This window comes from Ranitomeya variabilis, chromosome 6 (assembly GCF_051348905.1).
Source record: "Ranitomeya variabilis isolate aRanVar5 chromosome 6, aRanVar5.hap1, whole genome shotgun sequence".
NCBI lineage: Eukaryota > Metazoa > Chordata > Amphibia > Anura > Dendrobatidae > Ranitomeya > Ranitomeya variabilis.
Window position 1 is genome coordinate 302,413,181 of NC_135237.1, and position 17,895 is coordinate 302,431,075.

The 17,895-nt window shown below is 40.1% G+C and overlaps 1 protein-coding gene across 3 annotated transcripts in view; it reads right to left on the reverse strand.

Moving 5' to 3' along the window:
* Nucleotides 1–259: 259 nt before the first annotated feature.
* Nucleotides 260–17,895, reverse strand: part of LOC143782354 (cadherin-10-like) — a 1,064,733-nt gene continuing 1,047,097 nt past the window's right edge. For all 3 annotated transcript variants that reach the window (XM_077269713.1, XM_077269716.1, XM_077269715.1), the window contains one exon: nucleotides 260–1,945. In XM_077269713.1, the coding sequence (XP_077125828.1) occupies nucleotides 1,455–1,945 (491 nt within the window). In that variant the 3' untranslated portion in view covers nucleotides 260–1,454. The remainder of the gene's footprint in view (nucleotides 1,946–17,895) is intronic.

A 17,895-nucleotide genomic window follows, 5' to 3' on the forward strand; every position in this document is an offset into this window, starting at 1 on the left:
CAGCATAGGCGTTGATTTAAGTACCCAACATTCAAAGTTTATCAAAAGGGGAGTTAGCCCAGTAAGTGATACATCACTGGAATCATGATCTCTGCCTGCATATCAAATTGGGTAGCAAAAACCTGGTGACTAGTGTTGATCAGACCCTTAAATGCTTGAGTGCTCAGTACTCAAATCAAGCACATTGGATGCTCAGACATGCTTGACTCTAGTAGCGAGCATAATGGAAGTGAAAGGCAAACTCAATCATTTTTCTAGAAGATGGAAAAATTATCTCTCTATCTGTGTCTCTCTCTCACCATCACTCGAGCTTCACTCAATACTCGGCACTGATTGTTACTCGATCGAGCACCCCGATGTTTGATTGAGTACCGAGCAAGTGCCGAGAATGCTCGCCCATCACTACAGGTGACAGATTCCCTTTTGGCAAATAAAGAAAGCATCGGAAAATGGTATAATAATATGCAAAATGGCAACTAACTTGCACTACAACTGACTATGTTTTATGAGTTTTGCTACTTTTATGTAAAGCTTAGCTATAATAACAATTAGTATTTATATAAATGATATTGTTTTAGTATTTTGGTCAGTCTGTTTTTAAAACCTGCAGTAGTTATTTCAATACATCTGCCCATTAAGCGGTTAGTTGTGAGAAGAAACTCTACAAGTACAAAACCATTTTCATGAGAGACATAAGCAAACAATAATGAACCCAAAAGCTATGATTTTTAGTTGAGGAAATGGAAAATTCATTTTCATTTACATATAGCAAATGTATCTCTATTAAATTTAATTCACAATTTTTTCCCACTGGCTATGTTATTGTATTAAAATCATTTAGCCATTAAGCAAGTTGTAAAAACAGGTTTATTTCTTAAAAATAAATACAAAAATATAAATATAAAACATTGGCAAGATACTATTGGATGAAATGACGTTCTACTAACATATATCTTCACCAGCTGCATCACACCTACTAACATCACATGTACATTTCAGTACATTTTAATGTACAGAACTTTTCAGTGTTTCAGAAAAATCATTTTCTTGTTCCTTCCAGAGAAAAAAAAAGTTGCTGCAAATGGAAAAGCAGCCAATTACCCAATAGAAGCAATGTATTAATGAGTTTGTACAAGGAAGTAGTCTTCTGTTCAAGTTTTCAAAATGATCATTTGACAGACAACATAGTAACCGCGGCATTCAATCCACGGTTAGTAATTAACATTAGCCATACTCTAAGGTGATAGTCTACATAGAATAAAAACTGATGAAATAAATGATTGTGGTAAAAAGGTTTTTTTTTTTCTTTTTAATGTGTTATTGTTATTATTTTAACACTGTGCCGAGTGTCAGAAAAAAATGTATTTTAAAATTGTTAATATCATTTCCAAGTGCCCGCAAATTTATTCCACTTTGGAATAAAATAAAATGGACGATGACACATTTTTTTCAAGTTATGAATCTTTATCACTCTCCCCGTTTCCATACATTTCAGCTAGCTTGTTGAAGCGTGGACCCCATTCTTTGAGGTATTCATAGTTTTGGTCCCCTTCTGTAGTACCAGACTCTAGAGAGCTTAAAGATTCAGCTATAGAATCATTGCCTTCATATGCATATGTTGCGAGTGAATCATATGGAGGTGCAGTGGGATCATTATCATGCTCTTTTAACCTTTGGCTGATAAAATCACGAACATCTGTATTGTCTGGGACAGAGGCAGTTCTCCTAGGTAATAGCAAATTTTCAGGAACGATGTCTCTACGATGTTTTTTATCTTCCATAGCACCTGGATTTCTAAGAGTGCCAATGTCAAAAGCTTGTGTGTCTTCTTCTCCACCTCCTTCATCATTATAACTGACGATGTTGTCTCGGATGTCCTCTTTTGACAAGACCAAAGGCTCTTTCTTTCTTTGTCTTTTCAGGGCAGCAAACAGTACCACGATAACTGCAAAAATTAATAAAAAATAACACAATGCAGTTAGTAATTATTCTCTTGATAAGCCTAGTTTATATCAATCATCAAAACTCAGGCTACATGGCTATTCTGGGCGTGACACAAAAATCACTCTATGATGCTTCTACATTGCAGTGTAATGCAGGTGAAATGGGTCACATTGCAGCCCAATAGGTACCATGATACCATGACTTCAACAAGCAAGTCGCAGAAAGACAGAGCCAATTTTTTTTTTTTTAGACTTGCTACCATGACTTCAACAAGCAAGTCGCAGAAAATCAGAGCCAATTGTTTTTTTTAGACTTGCTACCATGACTTCAACAAGCAAGTCGCAGAAAGTCAGAGCCAATTGTTTTTTTTAGACTTGCTTCTCATGATACCCCATCTTCTTGCATTATGCTTCAATGCAGCAGCTGCACAGACCAATATTTGGCCAAGCAAGCTACATCATAGCTAAAGTCACCATCTAGCTTAAGCCTAAGGAATATAATGGAATTAACATATTATGAAACATTGAAATTAATAATTTTGTTATGACAGCATTGTTTAATAAGCTATTAAGCCTTTTTAGCAAACAATGTTTTTCAGCATCTTTTAAAATTTTGTGAAAAATGTGTTGATTAGCTACAGTTAATGTCTAAGAACTGGAATATGACTTCATAATTAATGTTGGCAACTATCAACAGATATAATTTAGTGCTTCTATGGTATAAAAGTTATGGCCTCTTTTAGAAGAACTTTACTTCCATAGCCTCTGTTTTTCACTGAATACAAAATTAGTTAACAGTCTGTAATGTACATTAAAACAAAGAATATATAAAAGTTAAAGAATTCCATTTTTTTATTGAAACCCATTGTAGCCAAAAAAGATGCATTTAATTAAAGCATAATAGTCTTGAAAGTTGTCATGTCCCTTAACGCCTTTTCTCCCTTCTTTGTCGTTGTTATACAAAATATTTTTTTTAATCTTTAATAGTTACTTTACCTAATTATCTTACAACACCATTTCAAAAGTTCCCTGATTATGAAGAGGATAAAGGTCCCTATAGACTTTAGTCTAAATTTGGTTGAACCCACCGAATTCTACGGCTTTTCTATTGCTCTAATGCATATGGGGTCACTGATCGACTGATGGTCATGGGAGATGTCAATCACACCGATTGTATTTTTCTCCCTGAGATTAACCCATGGCCAACATGTCAGCCTGCATCTTTCTCATAGAGAATACTAGTGCTCGGCTAAGCTAGAGCTTCTATATATGGGAGAGAGGGCTGAGATAACTGTTGGCCAAATGATTGTCCAAAGCATTATTCATCAGGCTGCCATCTAATGTGTAGGCTAACTTTAGACAATCGGGAAAAACTGAAAATTGCTACTGAAAATTGTATTAGCAGAACAATACCAATAGTTAAAGAGTAAGGCCAACGTCACACTACTGTGTTTTACGGATGTATGAGAGGTGCAGAAAATACGGATTGCATACAGTACCATGATTCTCTATGGCCCAGCTCCTATCTGCCGTATTTTACAGATCCGTATTTACGGTCTTGTACGGCCGTAGAAAATCGCAGCATGCTGCGTTTGTCAGCGTATTGCGCAAAAAATCCACCAATGAAAGTCTAAGGGGGCGAGAAAATTGCAGATTACACACGGACCATGCGTGTGACTTGAAAGAAATACGCAGCGGTAGAAAAGCCGGCAATTCAGTGCGGTGTACAGTAAAATCACACTGACAGAATAGAATAGGTAGAATAAATGTGTACAGTAGGTATGTGTAGGTATATATAAATATACTAGATTGTGGCCCGATTCTAACGTATCGGGTATTCTAGAATATGCATGTCCCCGTAGTATATGGACAATGATGATTCCAGAATTCGCGGCAGACTGTGCCCGTCGCTGATTGGTCGAGGCAACCTTTATGACATCATCGTCGCCATGGCAACCATTATGACATCTACGTCGATACTGTGCCCGTCGCTGATTGGTCGAGGCCTGGCGGCCTCGACCAATCAGAGACGCGGGATTTCCAGGACAGACAGACAGACAGACAGAAAAACCCTTAGACAATTATATATATAGATATGTCAGTAAGACACACACACATATATATATATATATATATATATATATATATATATATATACAGTTAGGTCCATATATATTTGGACAGAGACAACATTTTTCTCATTTTGGTTATAGACATTACCACAATGAATTTTAAACAAAACAATTCAGATGCAGTTGAAGTTCAGACTTTCAGCTTTCATTTAAGGGTATCCACATTAAAATTGGATGAAGGGTTTAGGAGTTTCAGCTCCTTAACATGTGCCACCCTGTTTTTAAAGGGACCAAAAGTAATTGGACAGATTCAATAATTTTAAATAAAATGTTCATTTCTAGTACTTGGTTGAAAACCCTTTGTTGGCAATGACTGCCTGAAGTCTTGAACTCATGGACATCACCAGACGCTGTGTTTCCTCCTTTTTGATGCTCTGCCAGGCCTTCACTGCGGTGGTTTTCAGTTGCTGTTTGTTTGTGGGCCTTTCTGTCTGAAGTTTAGTCTTTAACAAGTGAAATGCATGCTCAATTGGGTTGAGATCAGGTGACTGACTTGGCCATTCAAGAATATTCCACTTCTTTGCTTTAATAGACTCCTGGGTTGCTTTGGCTTCATGTTTTGGGTCATTGTCCATCTGTAGTATGAAACGACAACCAATCAGTTTTGCTGCATTTGGCTGGATCTGAGCACACAGTATGGCTCTGAATACCTCAGAATTCATTTGGCTGCTTCTGTCCTGTGTCACATCATCAATAAACACTAGTGACCCAGTACAACTGGCAGCCATGCATGCCCAAGCCATCACACTGCCTCCGCCGTGTTTTACAGATGATGTGGTATGCTTTGGATCATGAGCTGTACCAAGCCTTCGCCATACTTTTCTCTTTCCATCATTCTGGTAGAGGTTGATCTTGGTTTCATCTGTCCAAAGAATGTTCTTCCTGAACTGTGCTGGCTTTTTTAGATGTTTTTTAGCAAAGTCCAGTCTAGCCTTTTTCTTCTTGATGCTTATGAGTGGCTGCACCGTGCAGTGAACCCTCTGTATTTACTTTCATGCAGTCTTCTTTTTATGATAGATTTGGATATTGATACGCCGACCTCCGGGAGAGTGTTGGTCACTTGGTTGGCTGTTGTGAAGGGGTTTCTCTTCACCATGTAGATTATTCTGCGATCACCCACCACTGTTGTCTTCCATGGGTGCCCAGGTCTTTTTGCATTGATGAGATCACCAGTGCTTTCTTTCCTTCTCAGGATGTACCAAACTGTACATTTTGCCACTCCTAATATTGTAGCAATTTCTCGGATGGGTTTTTTCTCTGTTTTCACAGCTTAAGAAAGGCTTGTTTCACCTTCATGGAGAGCACTTTTGACCGCATGTTTACTTCATAGGAAAACCTTCCAAATGCAAGCACCACACCTCAAATCAACTCCAGGCCTTTTATCTGCTTACTTGAGAATGACATAATGAAGGGATTGCCCACACCTGTCCATGAAATAGCCTTAAAGTCAATTGTCCAATTACTTTTGGTCCCTTTAAAAAACAGGGTGGCACAGGTTAAGGAGCTGAAACTCCTAAACTCTTCATCCAATTTTAATGTGGATACCCTCAAATGAAAGCTAAAAGTCTGAACTTCAACTGCATCTGAATTGTTTTGTTTAAAATTAAATTGTGGTAATGTCTATAACCAAAATGAGAAAAATGTTGTCTCTGTCCAAATATATATGGACCTAACTGTATATATATGTTTAATACAGTGCTAGATAGCAGAAAAATTGGATGAACTCATATGAAAGCGAGCCTGGGAACTTTTCTGAATATTTTCCCAGGCTCGAGGCTATGAGTTCATCCAGCAGAGAGCGCGTCACTGCGATTCGAGGTAACTACAGTACATTCCCCTGCATTCCATTCATTCACCTGATTTTACATGCAGGAGCACAGCTGCATTAGCAGAGCTCCTGGGTGTAAAATGATTTAACCCCTTCAGATTGATTTACAGCGTGGGACAAGACTGAACGACGGAAGGTATGGAATATTGTTGTTTGTTTTTTTAAAATTTATTTCAGGTGACAAAGGTCTTCAGGTGGATTAAGAGTATAATAAAAAATTAAAACACCATGTGTCTTTATTTCATTAAAATACTTTTTAACCCCTTCATGACCCAGCCTATTTTGGCCTAAATGACCTGGCCGTTTTTTGCAATTCTGACCAGTGTCCCTTTATGAGGTAATAACTCAGGAACGCTTCAACGGATCCTAGCGATTCTGAGATAGTTTTTTCGTGACATATTGGGCTTCATGTTAGTGGTAAATTTAGGTCGATAATTTCTGAGTTTATTTGTGAAAAAACGGAAATTTGGCGAAAATTTTGAAAATTTCGCAATTTTAACATTTTGAATTTTTATTCTGTTAAACCAGAGAGTTATGTGACACAAAATAGTTAATAAATAACATTTCGCACATGTCTACTTTACATCAGCACAATTTTGGAAACAAATTTTTTTTTTGCCAGGAAGTTATAAGGGTTAAAATTTGACCAGTGATTTCTCATTTTTACAACAAAATTTACAAAACCATTTTTTTTAGGGACCACCTCACATTTGAAGTCAGTTTGAGGGTTCTATATGGCTGAAAATACCCAAAAGTGACACCATTCTAAAAACTGCACCCCTCAAGGTGCTCAAAACCACATTCAAGAAGTTTATTAACCCTTCAGGTGTTTCACAGCAGCAGAAGCAACATGGAAGTAAAAAATGAACATTTAACTTTTTAGTCACAAAAATGATATTTTAGCAACAATTTTTTTATTTTCCCAAGGGTAAAAGGAGAAACTGGACCACGAACGTTGTTGTCCAATTTGTCCTGAGTACGCTGATACTTCATATGTGGGGGTAAACCACTGTTTGGGCGCACGGCAGGGCTCGGAAGGGAATGAGCGCCATTTGACTTTTTGAATGAAAAATTGGCTCCAATCTTTAGCGGACCCTATGTCGCGTTTGGAGAGCCCCTGTGTGCCTAAACATTGGAGCTCCCCCACAAGTGACCCCATTTTGGAAACTAGACCCCCCAAGGAACTTATCTAGAAGCATAGTGAGCACTTTAAACCCTCAGGTGCTTCACAAATTGATCCGTAAAAATGAAAAAGTACTTTTTTTCACACAAAATTTCTTTTAGCCTCAATTTTTTCATTTTCACTTGGGTAACAGGATAAAATGGATCCTAAAATTTGTTGGGCAATTTCTCCTGAGTACGCCGATACCTCATATGTGGGGGTAAACCACTGTTTGGGTGCACGACAAGGCTCGGAAGGGAAGGCGCGCCATTTGACTTTTTGAATGGAAAATTAGCTCCAATCGTTAGCGGACACCATGTCGCGTTTGGAGAGCCCCTGTGTGCCTAAACAATGGAGCTCCCCTACAAGTGACCCCATTTTGGAAACTAGACCCCCCCAAGGAACTTATCTAGATGCATAGTGAGCACTTAAAACCCCCAGGTGCTTCACAGAAGTTTATAACGCCGAGCCGTGAAAATAATAAATGTGTTTTCTTTCCTCAAAAATATTTTTTAGCCCAGAATTTTTTAATTTTCCCAAGGGTAACAGGAGAAATTTGACCCCAAACGTTGTTGTCCAGTTTCTCCTGAGTATGCTGATACCCCATATGTGGGGGTAAACCACTGTTTGGGCACATGCCGGGGCTTGGAAGGGAAGTAGTGACATTTTGAAATGCAGACTTTGATGGAATGCTCTGCGGGCGTCACGTTGCATTTGCAGAGCCCCTGATGTGCCTAAACAGTAGAAACTCCCCACAAGTGACCCCATTTTGGAAACTAGACCCCCAAGGGAACCTATCTAGATGTGTGGTGAGCACTTTGAACCCCCAAGTGCTTCACAGAAGTTTATAACGCTGAGCTGTGAAAATAATACATGTGTTTTCTTTCCTCAAACATATTTTTTTAGCCCAGAATTTTTTAATTTTCTTAAGGGTAACAGGAGAAATTTGACCCCAAAAATTGTTGTCCAGTTTCTCCTGAGTACGATGATACCCCATATGTTGGTGTAAACCACTGTTTGGGCACATGCCGGGGCTCGGAAGGGAAGTAGTGACGTTTTGGAATGCAGACTTTGATGGAATGGTCTGCGGGCATCATGTTACGTTTGCAGAGCCCCTGATGTGCCTAAACAGTAGAAACCCCCCACAAGTGACCCCATTTTGGAAACTAGACCCCCCAAAGAACTTATCTAGATGTCTGGTGAGCACGTTCAACCCCCAAGTGCTTCACAGAAGTTTACAACGCAGAGCCGTGAAAATAAAAAAATATTTTTCTTTCCTCAAAAAAGATGTTTTAGCAAGTAATTTTTTATTTTTGCAAGGGTAACAGGAGAAATTGGACCCCGATATTTGTTGCCCAGTTTGTTGTTAGTACGCTGATACCCCATATGTGGGGGTAAACCACTGTTTCGGCGCACGTCAGGACTCGGAAGGGAAGTAGTGACATTTGAAATGCAGACTTTGATGGAATGGTCTGCGGGCGTCACGTTGCATTTGCAGAGCCCCTGATGTGCCTAATCAGTAGAAACACCCCACAAGTGACCCCATTTTGTAAACTATACCCCCCCAAGGAACTTATCTAGATGTGTGGTGAGCACTTTCAACCCCCAAGTGCTTCACAGAAGTTTATAACGCAGAGCCGTGAAAATAAAAAAATAATTGTTCTTTCCTCAAAAATTATGTTTTAGCAAGTAATTTTTTATTTTTGCAAGGGTAACAGGAGTAATTGGACACCAATAGTTGTTGCCCAGTTCGTCCTGAGCACGCTGGTACCCCATATGTGGGGGTAAACCACTGTTTGTGCGCACGTCGGGGCTTGGAAGGGAGGGAGCACCATTTGACTTTTTGAACGCAAGATTGGCTGGAATCAATGGTGGCGCCATGTTGCGTTTGGAGACCCCTGATGTGCCTAAACAGTGGAAACCCCTCAATTCTAACTTCAACACTAACCCCAACACACCCCTAACCCTAATCCCAACTGTAGCCATAGCCCTAATCACAACCCTAACCCCAACACACCCCTAACCACAACCCTAACCCCAACACACCCGTAACCCTAGTCCCAACCCTAACCCTAATCCCAACCCTAACCCTAATCCCAACCCTAACCACAATTGTAACCCCAACACACCCCTAACCCTATCCGTAACCCTAACCACAAGCCTAAGCTTAACCCTATTTCCATCCCTAGCCCTAATTCCAACCCTAACTCTAATTCCAACCCTAACCCTAAGGCTATGTGCCCACATTGCGGATTCGTGTGAGATTTTTCCGCACAATTTTTGAAAAATCCGCAGGTAAAACGCAGTGCCTTTACAGCGGATTTCCAGTGGTTTTTTGTGTGGATTTCACCTGCGGATTCCTATTGAGGAACAAGTGTAAAACACTGCGGAATCCGCACAAAATTGACATGCTGCGGAAAATACAACGCAGCGTTTCCGCACGGTATTTTCTGCACCATGGGCACAGCGGATTTGGTTTTCCATAGGTGTACATGGTACTGTAAACCTGATGGAAAACTGCTACGAATTTGCCGCGGCCAATCCGCTGCGGATCCGCAGCCAATCCACTGCGGATCCGCGGCTAATCCTCTGCGGATCCGCGGCCAAATCCGCACTGTGTGCACATGCCCTAACCCTAAACCTACCCCTAACCCTAACCCTACCCCTAACCCTAGTTCTAACCCTAGTTCTAACCCTAACCCTAGTGGAAAAAGAAAAAAATATATTTTCTTTTTTTTATTATTGTCCCTACCTATGGGGGTGATAAAGGGGGGGTAATTTACTATTTTTTTTATTTTGATCACTGTGATAGGTTATATCTCAGTGATCAAAATATACCTGTAACGAATCTGCCGGCGGTCAGATTCGGCGGGCGCACTGCACATGCGCCCGCCATTTTGGAAGATGGCGGCGCCCATGGAGAAGACGGACAGACACCGGGAGGCCCGGTGAGTATGAGGGGGGGATCTGAGCATGGGGGGTGGATCGGAGGACGGGGGGTGGCATCGGTGCACGGGGGGAGCGGGCAGGAGGACGGGGGAGCAGACAGGATGACGGAGGGGAGCGGAGCACCGGACAGAGGACCAGGGAGGAGATCGGTGGTGGGGGGGGTACATAAGTGTTTCCAGCATCGGCCATGGCTGGATTGTAATATTTCACCAGTTTTTTAGGTGAAATATTACAAATCGCTCTGATTGGCAGTTTCACTTTCAACAGCCAATCAGAGCGATCGTAGCCACGGGGGGTGAAGCCACCACCCCTGGGCTGAAGTACCACTCCCCCTGTCCCTGCAGATCAGGTGAAATTGGAGTTAACCCTTTCACCCGATCTGCAGGGACGCGATCATTCCATGACGCCACATAGGCGTCATGGGTCGGATTGGCACAGGTTTTCATGACGCCTACGTGGCGTCATGGGTCGGGAAGGGGTTAATAATGTGTGTTTGTTTTATTAACGATTTTGTACTGTTGGATTAATAATGGATAGGTGTCATAATTGACGCCTCTCCATTATTAACCTGGCTTAATGTCACCTTACAATAGCAAGGTGACATTAACCCTTCATTACCCCATATCCCACCGCTACATGGGAGTGGGAAGAGAGAGGCTAAGTGCCAGAATAGGTGCATCTTCCAGATGTGCCTTTTCTGGGGTGGCTGGGGGCAGATGTTTTTAGCCAGGGGGGTCCTATAACCATGGTCCCTCTCTAGGCTATTAATAGCTGCCCTCAGTCACTGGCTTTCCCACTGTGGCGGAGAAAATTGCGCGGGAGTCCACGACAATTTTTTCCAGGATTTAATAGCTAGAGACCCCAAATTTTACACAGAGACACTTGTTACATTAGTAAATATGAATATGTAATAAAAGAAGGGATATGAGATGGTTTACTGTATGTAAACCATGTCTCATATCATGTCGGGTTTGTGAAGGAGATCGCAAAAGCCAGCAATTGAATTACCGGCTTTTCTGCTATCTAGCGCTGTATTAAATATATATATATATATATATATATATATATACACTCACCGGCCACTTTATTAGGTACACCTGTCCAACTTCTTGTTAACACTTAATTTCTAATCAGCCAATCACATGGTGGCAACTCAGTGCATTTAGGCATGTAGACATGGTCAAGACAATCTCCTGCAGTTCAAACTGAGCATTAGTATGGGGAAGAAAGGTGATTTGAGTGCCTTTGAATGTGGCATGGTTGTTGGTGCCAGAAGGGCTGGTCTGAGTATTTCAGAAACTGCTGATCTACTGGGATTTTCACGCACAACCATCTCTAGGGTTTACAGAGAATGGTCTGAAAAAGAAAAAAAATCCAGTGAGCAGCAGTTCTGTGGGCGGAAATGCCTTGTTGATGCCAAAGGTCAGAGGAGAATGGGCAGACTGGTTCGAGCTGATAGAAAGGCAACAGTGACTCAAATCGCCACCCGTTACAACCAAGGTAGGCCTAAGAGCATCTCTGAACGCACAGTGCGTCGAACTTTGAGACAGATGGGCTACAGCAGCAGAAGACCACACCGGGTACCACTCCTTTCAGCTAAGAACAGGAAACTGAGGCTACAATTTGTACAAGCTCATCGAAATTGGACAGTAGAAGATTGGAAAAACGTTGCTTGGTCTGATGAGTCTCGATTTCTGCTGCGACATTCGGATGGTAGGGTCAGAATTTGGCGTAAACAACATGAAAGCATGGATCCATCCTGCCTTGTATGGAGCATCTTTGGGATGTGCAGCCGACAAATCTGCGGCAACTGTGTGATGCCATCATGTCAATATGGACCAAAATCTCTGAGGAATGCTTCCAGCACTTTGTTGAATCTATGCCACGAAGAATTGAGGCAGTTCTGAAGGCAAAAGGGGGTCCAACCCGTTACTAGCATGGTGTACCTAATAAAGTGGCCGGTGAGTGTATATATATGTGCCTCACTGACACATATATATATATATATATATATATATATATATATATATATATATATGAATATACACTCACTGGCCACTTTATTAGGTACACCTGTCCAACTTCTTGTTAACACTTAATTTCTAATCAGCCAATCACATGGTGGCACCTCAGTGCATTTAGGCATGTAGACATGGTCAAGACAATCTCCTGCAGTTCAAACCGAGCATCAGTATGGGGAAGAAAGGTGATTTGAGTGCCTTTGAACGTGGCATGGTTGTTGGTGCCAGAAGGGCTGGTCTGAGTATTTCAGAAACTGCTGATCTACTGGGATTTTCACGCACAACCATCTCTAGGGTTTACAGAGAATGGTCCGAAAAAGAAAAAAAATCCAGTGAGCGGCAGTTCTGTGGGCGGAAATGCCTTGTTGATGCCAGAGGTCAGAGGAGAATGGGCAGACTGGTTCGAGCTGATAGAAAGGCAACAGTAACTCAAATCGCCACCCGTTACAACCAAGGTAGGCCTAAGAGCATCTCTGAACGCACAGTGCGTCGAACTTTGAGGCAGATGGGCTACAGCAGCAGAAGACCACACCGGGTACCACTCCTTTCAGCTAAGAACAGGAAACTGAGGCTACAATTTGTACAAGCTCATCGAAATTGGACAGTAGAAGATTGGAAAAACGTTGCTTGGTCTGATGAGTCTCGATTTCTGCTGCGACATTCGGATGGTAGGGTCAGAATTTGGCGTAAACAACATGAAAGCATGGATCCATCCTGCCTTGTATGGAGCATCTTTGGGATGTGCAGCCGACAAATCTGCGGCAACTGTGTGATGCCATCATGTCAATATGGACCAAAATCTCTGAGGAATGCTTCCAGCACCTTGTTGAATCTATGCCACGAAGAATTGAGGCAGTTCTGAAGGCAAAAGGGGGTCCAACCCGTTACTAGCATGGTGTACCTAATAAAGTGGCCGGTGAGTGTATATATATATATATATATATATATATATATATATATATATATATATATATATAGACTGTATATATGTTTTTAAGAATATTTGAGCCGATGGATCCATGATATGTCCATTTTGCTAGCCTGTGCAAAAAAATTGCCGTACGGAAGCCATACGGATGACACACGGATAAATTTGTGCATAAATATCACATCCTTGCATGGAATACAGAACAGTGTTTTGGGACAATTACTGCGTATTACCACCGTGAAAAATGGACCGTATTTTCATACGCCTAGTGTGACGCCGGCCTATGTAGTGCGACACCATCATCATGTTCTCTATTTAATACTGCATACCTTTGTGCAGGGCCCTTAACCATATTAAAATAAAAATATTAGAACAGTTATAGGAGAATTTGTACACTTTGTGAAAGCCTAGCCGTTTTTTAATACATAAATACATTTAATCACATTTGCAATGACATTTAGGTAAGACATGTTTTTTTTAAATATATAAATAAATATTTGCTGCAGAAGTTCTTTTCAATAGGTTGTAGAGTTTAACCTAAAATGAACTCATTCCTTGACAAAACATATAAATAAAAAAAACCTTTTCTCTGGTGCCAAACTTTTTTAATTGGCAAAATAAAAAATGGGTTGGAATAGAAACATCTAGAAATAAAATGTCAGATATTTTGGAAGCATTAATTTGCATAAAAATCTAACATACACAACCTGCACAAGTTGCACTTATCTTTATGGAACATGTCCAGAAAATTATTTGCTGAAACACACACTGTGCTGGAGTACACATTGTCATTTAGCGAGATTGTCAATTTTATATTTGTTCAGTAACACAGTACCAAGATATATATTTTTCCTGTATCATATTTGTTCTTTTTATAATCTTTGAAATTATAAATGTCCTATTTTCCTAAATAATTTTGAATTAAAAAATACATAAATGCAAAGGGGTGAAGTCTCCAGAATTGCAATATCATTTATTGGCCTTCTGTGCCTTTAGATAAGCAAGCATATAATTGAAGAAACTAATTACAAAATATGAATATTGCTGATTCTTTTTTTACTAAATTAAATGTCTATATTTTTCTCTATAAATATGTTTGGCAAGATGTTCATAGTTGAATACTCCAACATGCCATAACATTATTGTTTGATGATTAAAGTACCTAACCTCAGGCACTATTGTGCTATAATTTAGTGGACAACGTTAATGTTTAAAGTAAGAAAGGTGAATATTAAATCCATAAATGTATTAAAAAACAAATAAACAGAGGCAAAAATAAAGCAAGCATACTGAAGCAAAGTCACACAATATGAATTATAAATAAAAAAGGATCTATAATAGGGAATTTTTACATACTTATAGCTACTGAACGTGTGTTCTTCTTTGTCACATTATGAGACTATGCAAGATATGAGAATACACCAATTGTTGCCAGCATCTATTGTTAATGAATAATGAGTAGAGATGAGCAGATCTTTTGAAATTCAAATTTGCCTACTTCAACATATTTTACCAAAAAAATTAGATTCGTAGTAAATAAATTCAAAGGAATTTCAGCACTGGGGAGCTTCTAAAATACATGTGAAGTAGAAAAGATTGGACTCAGTGGATCATAAAAGCTTACACTCTACAGGAGAGAGAAATGACCTTATTGACCATAAAAGCTTACACTCTACAGGAGAGAGAAATGACCTTATTGACCATAAAAGCTTACACTTTACAGAACAGAGAAATCACTCAACTGACCATAAGAGCTTACACTAAACAGAAGATTTACCTAGTGACCCTCAAAATGGAAAATGATTCCACAACACAAACTGTGTTCTGCATGGAGCCACTGATCTGTGATGGTCATTGTACTGGCTATCACAAGGTATGATAATTCTGTGACGTCATAGTTGCAAGGCTATGTATGTTTGCATTCGTGTGAAACCGTGAATTTCAGGGAATTCGACTCAAAACTAATCCTCTGCGAATTGAGCTGCTCACCTCTAATAGTGAAATAACCCAGTTTGAGTATAAGAATTGATATTTTTACACCTAAAACTAGTAATTAGTAAATAGTAAATGTGGACCTACTACCGGGATGCCACTATCTGTATTATTGGAAAAGCAATCAGCTCTCAGAAAAATTGCTAATTTTCTAAATGTAACTATCTTAGGCTTTATGTATGTTATGCAAATGATGTCTTCACTATTTTTATTAAAAGAGATCTGATCTGAGCATTTACAAGGGCCATTCACTAAAGATTTCCCCTGACTCACTATTGTTTATCACAGGACGCTGAAACTGTATTATTATTATTTATTTATATAGCGCCATTAATTCCATGGTGCTGTAAATGAGAAAGGGGTTATGTTTGGAGTTATAGATATCGTTTACAGTAAACAAATTTACAATGACAGACTGGTACAAAGAGGAGAGGACCCTGTCCTTGCGGACTTAATTCTATGGGAAAATGGGGAAGAGACAGAAGGTTGGGAGTGCAGCAGCTCGGGTGGTTGTGAGGCTGCAGGCTTTCCTGAAGAGATGGGTTTTCAGGTTCAGGTACATGTGTAATGACATACGTCTCCATAGGTTACATGCCAATTTGCAAGTCAGAACTGATAACTGCCTTGATTTTACAGGTGCTGAAATGGTGTGAGGTTTGATAATTGACTCAGTGGAATACAGAGCAGTCAAGTTATTTTACTTGAAAGACCGCACACCAAAGGAAACGTTCGATGAGATGACAGAGGTTTATAGTGTTGATTTCCCATCAAATGATGTAGTCAAGAACTGGCATCATCAATTCAAATGTGGTCGGACTTCGGTGCAAACAGCTGCAATTCCAGGGTGACCCCACTCTGCTGTTGATGAACACACAATTCAGCAAGTGGAAGTCACCATTTTGGAAAATCTACAAGCGAAGTCTTTACAGTTGCTTAAAGAAATGGGAGACGTGTGTCCTTAGGTAGCACCTATGTAGAGAAGGACTAATAACTGTGCCAAGTTTCATTGCTCTCAGTCCAGAGGAAGTAAATCAGGGAAATCTTTAATGAATGCCCCTCGTATAATGCAGTTTTGTTTTTCAGCATGCAGAAGAAATTATGCAATAACTATTTTACCATTTGATTGGGAGTTACCTAGTAATTCAGGGACTGTGGTCCACTTTTTTGTCCATAAATTTGATGTTTTGAAGTTCAATAACTTTTTCAATTACAGCTAAATTAAATTTTTTGTAGGCTTTTCTACTTTTCACAATAAACAATTTTTTTCAAAAATAATTTGTGCTTGTGCTTCTGCACTAAAAGACACAAATGTGTTAATCTCATGGTTTAAATGATATATTCATTTCTTGTATTTGTGGTTGCAAATGTGACAATACCAATTTTATATTTTTTTTTAAACTGATTTATGAAAATGAACTTTTGTTTATCTTAAACCTTTTTTGAACTTTTTATTTTTGACCCTATAGTGCACATTAATGCCCAATCTTCTTATTGCTGATATACTGTAATACTCTTGTAGTGCCATATATTACGCCTCTCAGTGAAGAAATAATTAGCAAGTTTCCACATGTGACAAGTGTAGAAGCCACTACAAGTTAATGATTGTGGAAAGGAAAGAGTTTAAACAGCCTAAGGCCGGAATCACACATACGCGAGATATGGCCGAGTCTCGCAGGTGAAAACCCAGCTCTGGTGCCGGCACTCCGGAGCAGAGCGTGCAGCCACACAGTAATACATGGAGCTGCACGCTCCGTTCCGGAGTGCCGGCACCAGAGCTGGGTTTTCACCTGCGAGACTCGGCCATATCTCGCATATGTGTAATCCTGGCCTAATAATGAGGTGTTTCCTGTGTGCAGAGACGGTATTCCTTAACGCTTTAACCCCTTCATGACCCCAGCTTTTTTCAGTTTTGCGTTTTCATTTTTCGCTCTCCTTCAAAGAGGCATAACGTTTTTATTTTTCTGTCAACATTACCATGTGAGGGCTTATTTTTTGCAGGACAAGATGTACTTATGAACAACATCATTGGTTTTACCATGTTGTGTACTAGAAAATGGGAAAAAAATCCAAGTTCGGTGAAATTGCAACAAAGTGCAACCCCACACTTGTTTTTTGTTTGGCTTTTTTGCTAGTTTCACTAAATGCTAAAACTGACCTGCCATTTTGATTCTCCAGGTCATTTCGAGTTCAAAGACACCAAACATGTCTAGGTTATTTTTTTTATCTAAGTGGTAAAAAAAATTCCAAACTTTGCTAAAAAAAAATTACACAATTTTCCGATACTCGTAGCGTCTCCATTTTTTGTGAACTGGGGTTGGGTAAGGGCTTATTTTTTTGTGCAGTGCTGACGTTTTTTATGATACAATTTTGGTGAAGATATGTTCTTTTGATCACTCATTATTGCATTTAAAGCAAGGTTGCGGCAACCCAAAAAATGTAATTCTGGCGTTTTGATTTTATTTCTTGCTATGCCGTTTAGCGATCAGTTGTTGAGTTTCCACCTCTGCACAGTGGGAATCTTGAACCATCTCCGCTGCAGTTTCCCATTCTCCTCCAGCCACAGTGGAGTCTGCTCAGCGAAGACATTGGTCCCTGCATCTAGCTCAGGCTGATACTGGGCAGCTGGTTACTACTGTTATTCCAGGCTCTGCCTTTGTAGTCAGCACTGATCAGCAGCAAGCAGGTCTTTTTGGGACTAGGTCCTGCTTTTCTCATACTGAGCATGCCCACGGGACGACCTCCCATTGGAGGTCGGGGGTCACATGCTTAGGTCCTGTTGCGGCTCCTATTGGTCCATCTGGAAGGTCTTGTAGCACTGCTGCTATAAAAGGTTTGCATGGCCGCTCGGCCATGTGCTAGTGTACATTTGAAAACGTGTGTGCCTTGATGAGTGCAAGTGGTTCTTTCAACCCCTCCCTTGTGTATGACTGCTCGCATAAG